This window comes from Elephas maximus, chromosome 3, assembly GCF_024166365.1.
Source record: "Elephas maximus indicus isolate mEleMax1 chromosome 3, mEleMax1 primary haplotype, whole genome shotgun sequence".
NCBI classification, from domain to species: domain Eukaryota; kingdom Metazoa; phylum Chordata; class Mammalia; order Proboscidea; family Elephantidae; genus Elephas; species Elephas maximus.
The window spans coordinates 36,406,349-36,417,909 of NC_064821.1; the positions used below are offsets into that span (position 1 = coordinate 36,406,349).

General features: G+C 49.8%; 1 protein-coding gene across 2 annotated transcripts; it reads right to left on the bottom strand.

Moving 5' to 3' along the window:
* Positions 1 to 1,667: 1,667 nt before the first annotated feature.
* Positions 1,668 to 7,791, bottom strand: CIB3 (calcium and integrin binding family member 3). 2 transcript variants are annotated; one of them, XM_049875836.1, is made up of 6 exons: positions 7,741 to 7,791; positions 7,510 to 7,544; positions 5,387 to 5,498; positions 3,872 to 4,019; positions 2,570 to 2,765; positions 1,668 to 1,689 (listed from the first exon to the last, which is right to left on the bottom strand). In XM_049875836.1, the coding sequence occupies exons 1-6, from the start codon at positions 7,789 to 7,791 to the stop codon at positions 1,668 to 1,670; spliced, it is 564 nt and encodes a 187-aa protein (XP_049731793.1). The 2 variants fall into 2 exon arrangements, with proteins under 2 accessions (XP_049731793.1, XP_049731794.1); XM_049875837.1 differs by lacking the exons at positions 5,387 to 5,498; positions 7,510 to 7,544.
* Between the last annotated feature and the right edge of the window lie 3,770 nt (positions 7,792 to 11,561).

Below are 11,561 nucleotides of genomic sequence, written 5' to 3' on the forward strand. Positions count from 1 at the left end.
CCTTTTGTTATGTTAATGAGGTCATGCCATAGCAAGGTGGGTTCTATACCTAATCTCTTCTGAGTGGTGTCCTATGAAAAGGGAAAACAGGAATAGACACACACACACAGGGGGACGTGTGAAGACGGAGGCAGATGCATCTGTAAGCAGCAAAGTCACGCCAAGGATTGCAGCAGCCGCTGGCAACGAGGAGAGAGGCCTACAGAAGGAATTGACATGGCCAAGACCCTGATTTGGACTCAGCCTCTAGAGCTGTGAGACAATAAATTCCTGTTCCTTCAAGCCACTCACTCATACTTTGTCACGGCAGCCCTACGAGATTAAGACAAACCAAAACCATACCCGTTGCCATCGAGTGGACTCCAAACTCATGGCGATTTTACATGTTACAGAGTAGAACTGAGCACCAGAGGGTTTTCTTGGCTGTAATCTTTACAGAAGGAGGTTGCCAAGCCTTTCTTCCATGGTGCCCACCGGATGGGTTTGAACTGCCAACCTTTCAGTTAGTAGTGGAGCACAAGCTGTTTGCGCCACCCAGAGAATTAGGAAACTAAGACAGTAGGTGCTTAGTGAATTAAGAGAGTAGGTGCTTCATAAATGAGGGTAGGGTGGGAGAGAGCATTCTAGAAATGGCACACAATTGGGGTGTCTGGGAAGGTCTCTGGGTGCTGGTCTCAGTTGCAGAAATGACCATTTCTTGGACCAGCTGGAACCATACACAGGACTCCCAGGGTGATCATGGGCGGAGTGGGTGTTGGGCTTCCCAAATTCACAAGATGTAGTGATCTGAGAGTTCCTTTGGGTGGCACAAATGGTTTGCGCTCAACTACTAACTGAAAGGTTGGTGGTTCGAACCCATTCAGTAGTGCTGCAGAAGAAAGGCCTGACGACCTACTTCCGTGGATATTAAAGCCAAGAAGATCCTATGGAGCTCAGTTTCACTCTGTAACACATGGGGTCGCCATGAGTTGGGGTCCCTCAAGGGCAACAGGTTTGGTTTGGGCTTAGTGGTCTGGGATCTGGAGCGAGGTGGGCCTGGGTTCAAGTCCTGCTGCTGCAAATGACTTGCAGCACGCCTTTGGGTGTGGCTGCTCCTCCACCAACCCTGCAGTATGTCATAGATTCAGTTTCTTCATAAACTGTGACTTGCTGTACCTGTTTCAGCGAATGACATTCCCACCACTTCTGCAGAGACCTCCCCTAGCAGCTCGAGTGAATCAGTATAAAGGTTTTGGTCTCTTGGAAGGACTCGAGGATTGAGAGAAAAGAAAGAGGGGGCTTAAGCTTTCAGGGGTGGGGTTCCAGCCTTGAGGGATCCAGCGGGGAGGATAGTGTGAGCCTGATCTTAGTGCCTTATCTGTGTCCACAGAGACCTGTAGCCAGGCTCTTCCAACCCTCACAGTAGAGCGATACCTAGAAGTAATACACCCAGCCCCTTCCTTGTACATATGGGGCGATCAAGGACCAGAGAGGGTGTGTCCACACACAGGGTCACATAGCAAGGGCAGGGGTGAGAATCCAGTCTCCTCCTTCCCACCTGCCAGGTTGAGTCCTCGCAGCAGGTGTGACTCAGTAACACATATTTATTCCTGGAGCCCAGAAACCAGAGTCCACTGTTGGGTGGGGGCACCCCGCCCTCGTCAGCCTGGCCCCTCCTTCAGCCCATCTCAGATTCGGATGTGGAAGGTGCTGTGTGCAAAGGGAACAGCAGTCAGTGTCTCAGGCAGAGTAACCCCCACTTGCCCTCCTCCCCAACACTCCTGCCAAGGGCCCCAAGTCAGGCAGGAAGCTGCATGGGGTGATGGGAGATGAACCCCTCAAGGAGCCCTAGACTGAGACCCTCCAAACCCCACAGGGATGCAGAGCATAATTTTTGGGTCAGAGTTTGCATCACAGCTCTACCCCAAAATTGCTGTGGAACTCTGAGCAAGTGGCTCTCCCTCTCTGGGCCTCAGTTTACTCCTCTGTAGAAGGGGGATATCCACCGTCCCTCCTTCATAGGGCCATGAAAGAGGGCTAAGGGGAAAAGGCACAGGGCAGACACAGAAGGTGTCCATCAGTGGTAGGGACTTCCTCCTGCTATCATGAGTTGTGGAGTCCCTGGGTGATGCAAACAGTGAATATGTTCGGCTGCTAACCAGAGGTACCTTGGAAGAAAGGCCTGGCAATCTACTTCCAAAACATCAGCCTTTGAAAATCTGTGGAGCACAGTTCTACTCTGCCACACATAGAGTCACCATGAGTCACAGTTGACTCGATGGCAACTAGTGTTTTTTTTTTTTTTCCCCAGCTCAGGCACAGGGCACACCAATAATAACAGCAACAACAGTAACGAGAACATGCACTTATTGAGCACCTACTGTGTGTTAGGCACTGCTTTAAATTCTTTCTGTATGTTAACTCAGAGGTTGGCAAACTTTTTCTGTAAAGGGCCAGGTAGTAAATATTTTTGGCTCTGCGGGCCCTATGGTCCCTGTTGCAACCACTCAGCTTTCAGTGAATGAAGAAACTCAAACAGAGCTCGTGAACTGCCTCCGTATATGGAAAGGGACCCGGGCTGGGGCGGCACCTGAGAAAGTCGGGTGCCCGCAGGATCATGTTCTGAAAGTCTTCCAGGGACAGCCGCCCATCGTGGTCCCCGTCTGCCTCGTCCAGCACCTTCTCGCACACCAGGCTCACCTCCTCAGCACTGAGCTCCCCCCGTGTCAGCCTGGTCACCGTCTGCTCCAGGTCCCACGTGCAGATGTAATCATCGTTGTTGAAGTCTGTGGGGTGAGACAGGTGGGGCAGCGGGCAGGCTGGGCTGGCACGAGCACGTCTTATCCCATTTTACAGAGGGGGAAACTGAGGCACCAGGCAGTCACTCGGGACCCTGGGGCAGAATCTGGGTCTTGCTTTGGGATTAGCCAGGGACAGTTTAAAAAGTATTTGTTGAACGCCTATTATGTGCCAGGCACTGTGATGACTGTTTTCATTAATTCATCTAACAAGTATTTATTGAGCACCAGCCTATTAGTGCCAGGCACTGCAGCAACTGTTTTTCACTCATTCATTCATTCACTCACTCAACAAGCATTTATTCATTCAATGTGAATATGAGTATCAAAATAGGCACGTACTATGTGCTGGGCACTGTGGTGACTTTATTTCATTCATTCATTCACTCACTCTTTTGTTCACTCCACAGGCATTCATTCTTTCCCAGCTATTTATTGAGCACCTACTATGCACCAGGCAGTTCTTTTCATCTTTAATTCATTAATTTATTCATTCATTCACTCAACAAGCATTCATTCATTCAGTATTTATTGAGTACCTACTATGTACCAGGCGCTGCAATAATTGCTTTTCATTTGTTCATCCGTTCAACAAATACTTATTGAGCTCCTGCTATGTGCCGGGTATGGGGGGACAGATGACGGACGAGACAGACACATCGCTGCCCTCGGGCCTCATCAGACAGAAAGTCGCTAAGAAGTGAACAGATTAATGAACAAGCCATTAACTAGCCTTGCTCTGTGCCAAGAGAGAAATAGGATCATAGGGTGGAGCATGACTGGCATGGGGGCTACTTTTGACAGGAGACACTGGGGAAGACCCTCTGAGGAGGGACCATTGAGCCTTCAAGGACAGGAAGGGGCCAGGACAAAGGTGTTCCAGGAAGAACCCCAGTAGAGGCAAAGGCCTGGAGGCAGGCATACTTTGGAGGCCAGTGTGGCTGGAATGGAGGGAGTAAGGGGTGAGGTCTGGAGGTACCAGGGTGGGGGCAGCGGGCAGGGGAGACACTTGTGATGGCAGAACAGCCCTGCCTGCAGACCCAGCTTCATCCCATCCCTCCCCACGCTCCCTGCCCTGGGGGCTGTGCACACACCGTAAATCTTAAAAGCGTAGTAGGCTTTGAGGTCACGGGGAGCCATCTCGCTCATCACAGAGAACATGTCCAGGAAGTTGTCAAAAGTCATGTGTCCGTCGCCATCCTCAGAGAAGACCTGGGCAATCCTCTGGCGGAAAGGGTTGTCCTGGGGATAAGAGGGAACCAGGGTCTCCAGGGGGCCACGTGGTCTCACTCTAAGCATCCACCTTCCCGGGAACTTCCACGTGTTCCCCCACCAATGTTCACTCCCTCCCACGGTCCCTGGAGAGGACTTCAGGCAACTTCACCCTCTACCTGTGTGGTCTGGGCAGTGTTGACCCACTTCTGGTTCCAGGGGTAGTACAGGACCCAGGGAAGGCCAATCAGAGCATTCCCTTTACCCGGCCACCATGATTGGCTCTGGGGTAGGCATGTGACCCAGACTGGCCAATGAAAGCCTGCCCTGGGACATTCTCAGGAAAATAGAGATGGATGGCTGCTTTCTGATGGTTGCGGAGCTGGCAGAGGATAGCATGGGTCACGGGGCAGGGGGCTCCCCTCACTATCTCAAGAGGAGAGGCTGATTGAAACTAAAGTCTCCTGGCAGGAAAGCAGCCAAGAAGTGGGAGGAGATTTCCGGGCACATCAAGATCGTGGTTCCAGCAGTACCTGAAAGTAGCCCTGCCCTGGATTATTTTTGTTTACATAAACTGATCTGTTCTGTCTCTCTTGAATGAGGTTTCTGTCACTTGTAATCAAATAATCTCAACTCAGTCAGTTACTAACCATACAACCCCCGTTCAGAGGCACAAATCATGGGTGAAACATCCACCTGAGAAGGACCTGCCTTTAACAGCTCTTTACTATGAAAAGACCACCATCTGTCAGTCACTTTGTTGTACTGTGGTGGCTTGTGTGTTGCTATGATGCTGGAAGTTATGCCACTGGTATTTCTAATACCAGAAGGGTCACTCATGGTGGACATGTTTCAGCAGCACTTCCAAACTAAGACAGACTAGGAAGAAAGACCTGGCAATCTACTTCTGAAACTTAGCCAACAAAAACTCTATGAATCACAGCAGAATATTGTCTAATATATTGCTAGAAGAGGAGCCCACTAGGTTGGAAGGCACTTGACCACAACAATGGATTCAAGCATACGAACAGTCGTGAAGATGGCACAGGATCAGGTAACGTTTCATTCTGTTGTGCTTGGGTCGCCATGAGTTGGGGGCTGAGTCAATGGCAACTGACAACAACAGCAACTCTGAAAAGAACTAACATTCCCTGACCACTTGCCACACAACATGCCCTTTACCTGTGTTATCTCATTCCATTCTCCCAACAATCCTGAGTTTGAATCCTGTCTCTGCCACTCTATGCTGTGGGACTTTGAACAAATGTCTTGCCCTCTCTGAGCCTCAGTGTCCACGTTTGTAAAAAGGAGGTCATTGTAGCACCCACCTCACAGGAATGTGTTACGGTACATCCTACTATTTTTTTTTCCCTGCTTGCCCTCTGGCCTGGGCGTACCTTCAGCTCAGGCATGCTGCCAATGAGCTCATAGGGCACCTTCACATCAGGGTAGCTGGTATAGTCGAGAGGGACGAGCTGGGGAGCCAGGTCCTGGTAGCGATAGAAGAGCCTAGTGTTGGAGGGAAACAGCAGGAAGGGCTGGGAGGTAGGAAGGGACATAGAACTCCACCCTCCTCTCTCATTATTGAAGCTACACACCCCACCTTGAAGAATGCTCTGCCCCCTGCCCCCCCAAGGGCCATCAGCCCTGGACCCAGCCCTTGAGCAGTCGGAGCCAGACACACACAACTCCACCTGCCTAGCACTACCTAGATTCTGAGGCCAGCTCGCCACTCAGTGCCCTCACCTGGTGATGCCATACTGTCATTGGGCATGCTGGGCAGCAGCCTTGTAGAAATCATCCTTCATGAGCCTGGGGCCCCCAAGCTTCTAGCAACTGTCTGTTAGGGGACACAAAAGCCCCTGATGGCTAGGTTCCCAGGCCTAGGGGAGCCTGGAGTGTGAGAAACATTCCAGGGAGTAGGAAGGGCTTCCTGGAGGTCAGGGCATTGGTGCTGGGCTTTGAAGTGAGAATAGGAGTTTACCAGGCAGATGGGATTGGCAGAAGGGAGGGTGTTTAAATCCTGATTTCACACCAAGCATTCAGAGAATCCGAGTTCATCTATGAATCTCTGGACATGTCACAGTGTCTGCAAGACCCTGCTTCTGAAGACCCCCATCTACATACCTCCCTTTCCTTCTTCTGTAACAGCAGGCTGGGTTCCCCCAACAGAGCATAGCAGAGCAGAGCAGAGAAAAAGGGCTCATGTGACCTTTCTCAAAAGGGCACAAGAAAGGCATTTTGGAAAACACCAGTGGAGGCCACATACACTGCCTCAGTTGTAAGACCAGCTCTCCACTCAGTGCCCTCAGCTGGTGATGCCATACCTTCATTGGGGCATACTGAGCAACAGCCTTCCAAAGGCCATCCTTGTTGAGTCTGGGGTCCCCAAGGCTCTAGCAACTGTCTCTTAGAGGGCACAGAGCCCCCTGGGTCATATAATGATTAGGAACTCACTGTGGGGGAGGTCTGAAACTTCAGTCCTAACCACCTAGACCCCTGCCTGTGTCCCTTCAGGGGACAGGCTGGGTTGGGGTTGCTGTGTGGCCTTGAGCAGGACTCTCTCCCCTTCTGGGCCTTGGTTAGTCTGTCCAAAAAAAGAGATGCTTGGGGCAAATGAACTGTTGGCCCTCTGCCCCTCTGCCCTGGGACTCAGAGTCAGCCCTAGCTAAGCCTCAGTTTCCCCATCAGTAATCTGATCATGATGGCCAGGGTGACCTGCGAGCTGTCCTCACCCAGACAATGGGACTTGCTGGCGAAAGGTGCTGCCATCAATAATGGATGTCCGTGCCCACACAATTGGGGCCTTGGCCCCGATCATGCTGCAGCCAAACCCTGGCCAGCTTGGGTTTCACAGCTCCAAGTTCATGGTCAGGGCCTCCAGACAATGGCCCCCCAGGCTGAGTGGTGACATGCCTGTACACCCTGGGCTCATGCCAGAGCCCTGCCTCAGGCTTGGGCCACCTCCCTGCTCTTGCACCTTGATGCCAACCCATAGCCCAGACCTGGCTCTGGCCTCCTGCTGGAGCTCCCAGCCTCCAGTCTCAGCCTCCACACACTGGCCTCCGAGGAGTCTTTCTTACACACTAACCGACCATGTCTTCTCCTGCTGTGGCTCCCCGGCACCCTTGGGAGAAGCCCAAGCCCACCAGCCTGGAAGCCACTGTAACATGATGAGATGGGACTTCTCAGCCTCCCCCCTCTGCCTCCTCCACTGACCATGCCTCCACCAGCCACCCCACATCAGCACTTTAACCTTGACGCAAAGCATCAAGCCAGTCAAATTACAAATATCCTCCAGAAGTGAGTAGTAAGTTGTTTCCAGGTCATAAGTGCTAATATGACAAGATGCAACTTCTCGGCCTCCCCTTCTCCGCCTCCATCCCCTGACCGTGCCTGTGCCACCCCCTCCCCACCATTAGCACTTTAACCTTGACAATGAGCCTGTCAAATTCCAAATCTCCTCCAGAATGAACAGAAAGGCGTTTCTATGTCTTCCCTCCTTCCTCACCAGACTGACCTCATGATCTCCTTCCTCGTGAAGAAGGTGCAGTCCTGTGGAGAGAGATGCTGGCTCAGCCCAGACCCTACTTCTGGGACTCACTTTCTCTTCTGCCAGCTCTCACCCCTCGGTGTCGGATGCTGCACCCAGAGCCGCACCATGAACCCAGGACGCGAGGATGCTGTCCCCATGTCTCAGGCCAGAGAACTGAGGCTGCCAAGCCCACCACGGGCCCAGCCCACTCCCTACCTGGTAGGCTTCCAGCTGCTCACGACTGAAGACCGTCTGCTTGTTGCCCATGGCGAGCACCACTTCCAGGCCCCTGGAATGAGTCCCCAAATTTTCTGGGTCTTCTCAGGGCCGGACGGGCTGCCAGGCTGCTGCACACCAGTGTCTGGGCAAATAACCCTGCCCTGCCTGTCACCTGCCCACCTGCCCGTCACCCCCAGCCTGGGTGAGACTCAAGTTACAGCAAGCTCTCCGGGCAACCACCTGAGTTTGTCCCCAGCCACCGGGGCAAGAAGGGCTGTGGGAGGTCACAGAGCAGCCCTCAGTGGGGGACCATGTCCATCACCACTAGGTGAGGCTGAGGATTTGGGACATCTTTGAGGGACAAGCAGGGTGGCAGAGAGGCTGTGGGTGCATCCTGGATCAAAGTCCAGTTCTCTGCTCACTAGCTGTGTGGCTTTGGGCAAGTTGCTTGACCTCTCTGAGCCTTGTAGGTAAAATGGAAATTTATTAGTACCTACCTGTTTTGGGGGGCCCGGAAACCTGGTGGTGTACTGGTTAAGTGCTACGACTGCTAACCAAAAGGTTAGCAGTTCAAATCCACCAGGCGCTCCTTGGAAACTCTATGGGGCAGTTCTACTCTGTCCTATAGGGTCGCTATGAGTCAGAATCGACTCGACGGCAACAGGTTTAGTTTTTGTATTTTTGGTTATGGAGGGCCCTGGTGGTGGTGCAGTGGTTAAGCATTTGACTGCTAACCAAAAGTTGGCAGTTCAAATCCACCAGCTGCTCCTTGGGAACATTATGGGGCAGTTCTACTCTGTCCTACAGGGTCACTATAAGTCAGAATCAACTCAGTGGTAACGGGTTTGGTTTTTTGGGTTTCACTTGTTATGTATTGAGTTACGTCTCCCCAAAAATATGTAGTGGAATTCTAACCCCTATACCTGTGGATATAATCCCATGTGGGAATAGAGATTTCTCTTATGTTAATGAAGTCGTATCAGTGTAGGGTGGGCCTTAAATGTAAAGACTTCTGAGATATAAAAAGAGCAGATTAGACACAGGGAGAAGCAAGCACAAGTGGAGAAAACATAGATGCCACGTGGAGATCACCAAGGAACTGAGGAACAAAGCTGAAAAGAGACAAGGACCTTTCCCCAAAGCCCACAGAGAGAGACTCTTCCCTAGAGCCAGTACCCTGAATTCGGACTTATAGACTGCTGAACTGTAAGAAAACAAATTTCTGTTCTTTAAAATCACCCACTTGTGTCTCAGGGAGCATCTAGGTCAACTGGCATAACATAGTTCATAAACAAAATGCTCTCCATCCTACTTTGGTGAGTAGCATCTGGGTTCTTAAAAGCTTGCAAGTGGCCACCTAAGATGCATCTCTTGGTCTCATCACGTTCAGAGCAAAAGAGAATGAAGAAAACCAAAGACATAAGGAAAATATTAGTCCAAAGGACTAATGGACCAGAAGAACCACAGCCTCCACCAGCCTGAGCCCAGAAGAACTAGATGGTACCTGGCCGCCAACACCAACTGCCCTGACAGGGATCACAGTAGAGGGTTCCAGGCACAGCTGGAGAAAAATTTAGAACAAAATTCAGATTCACCAAAAAAGACCAGATTTACTGGTCTGATAGTGACTGGAGGGCCCCCCTGAGACTCTGGCTCCCAGACACCCTGCTAACTCAAAACTGAAGCTGCTCCCAAAGTCCACCTTTCAACCAAAGATTAGACAGGCCTATAAAACAAACAAAAACAAAAGTGAGGAACCTGCTTCTCAGTTCAATCAAGTATACGAGACCAAATGGGCAACACTTGCCTAAAAGCAAAGACGAGAAGGCAGGAAGGGACAGGAAAACTGGATGAATGGACACTGAGAACTCAGGGTGGAAAGGGAAAGGGGAAGAGTGCTGACACATTGCCGGGATTACAACCAATGTCACAAAACAATTTCTGTATACAATTTTTGAATGAAAAACTAATTTGTACTGTAAACTTTCACCTAAAACACAATAAAAACAGAACACCATCCACTTGTGGTCTTTGTGTTACAGCAGCTCTAGGAAACTAAAACATCCCTTTTCCTTGAGAGTAGGCAGGATCTAGTGACTTGCTTCTAACCAATAAACAAAAAAAACAAAACCCGTTGCCGTTGAGTTGATTGAGACTCATGGCGACCCCATGTGTGTCAGAGTAGAACTGTGCTCCGTAGGGTTTTCTTGGCTGTAATCTTTATGGAAGCAGATCACCAGGCCTTTCTTCCACAATGCCACTCCTTGCAATATTGAACACCTTCTCATCCATTCTGTGATACACACTTCCTTACATTTTAACCCTTCCATGACCGTTGGAATATACGGTTGCCCACCCACTTTTTCCACCTCTTGGGTTCATTGGGAGCCTGCTTTCCCACTGACAGTGCATGCTGCCACAAGGCAGGGGCCTTTATGACTGTTTTAAACTGAAAAAATGGGTGTGTGCTGCAAATAATCGTTTCTATAGGGTGTTGTATGAGGTGTGTGCATTTTTGATAGGAGAAAGAAAAATTTTGAAAATTTTTCTTTGAGACACCATATGTCTTTCCGGACTCTAGGGAGCATCTGGGGTAGAATTAGTGGGACAATGTATGTCCCTCAGGACTTAGAGGGTAGGATTGTTGGAGGGGGTGGAAAAAAAAAAACCCCATACTACCTACCAAAACTTCATCAACACTCATTGATTCAGCATGCTTCCATTAATGAAAACACATGATATCAACAAAAAGTTCAAAGCAGAAAATATTTTGGGTCTTGAGATTAATATGTCTAAAATCAAAATGCATCTCATAAGTACTGTTGGCCCACTGTCCCTGCCTGCATGTGCACACATATTAAAAGCACCAGCTTCCAAACTCACAGAATGGAAGCCAATGGCTTGGAAAAAAATCCCCTAGGATGTAGAGGGTGGAGGTGTGTGGAATCACATGTGCTTCACTACATCCCGCAAGTGCTTGATGTCATTGCAAAGGTGGCTGGAAACCCCAGCCCCAGTGGCACTTAGTTCTTTTTCAGATTCTTTTTTTTTCCTAATAAACTTTTGATTTTGGATTAATTTTTTTTTTACAGAAAAGTTTCAGAGAATTCTCGTATACCCTTCATCCAGCTTCCCCTAATGTTAACATCTCACATGACTGCCACACATTTGTCATAACTAAGAAGTTAACAGTGTTACAATACTGTTAACTAAATTCCTGGGAGTCCCTGGGTGGCACAAACTGTTAAGTGCTCAACTAGCCAAAAGGTTGTTGGTTCGAACCCACCCAGAGGTGCCTTGGAAGACGAGCCTGGCAATCTCCTTCCAAAATGTCACAGCCTTAAAAACCCCATGGAGCACGTATGGGGTTGCCATAAGTTGGAATCAACTGAACGGCAATTAGCAACAATGACAACTAAATCCCAGACTTTTTGTGGTCTGAGATATTTCACTAGTTTTTCCAGTCATGTCCTTTTTCTCTTAGAATTCCATTCAGGATCCAGTGTTGTCCGGTCCTGTGCTGTCCTCACAATTGTTGGCTATGCTTGAGCCCATTGTTGCAGCCACTGTGTCAGTCCATCTTTCTCTTTTTCACTGACCCTCTCCTTTAACAAGCATGATGTCCTTCTCCAGGGACTGATCCCTCCTGATAACATGTCCAAAGTATGTGAGACGTAGTCTCACCATCCTTAAGAAAGGATGGAAAACCTTCAACAAGATGGATTGACACAGTGGCTGCAACGATGGGCTCAAGCATAAGAAAAATTGTGAGGATGATGCAGAACGAGGCAGTGTTTCGTTCTGTTGTATGTAAGGTC

Coding starts and splice junctions, on each gene's coding strand:
- CIB3 (XM_049875836.1), bottom strand. CDS start 7,791: ATGGGCAACAAGCAGACGGTCTTCAGTCGTGAGCAGCTGGAAGCCTAC. Junction 4,020..5,386: donor GCAGCATGCCTGAGCTGAAG/GTACGCCCAGGC, acceptor TCTTATCCCCAG/GACAACCCTTTCCGCCAGAG. Junction 2,766..3,871: donor CTACGCTTTTAAGATTTACG/GTGTGTGCACAG, acceptor CTCACCCCACAG/ACTTCAACAACGATGATTAC.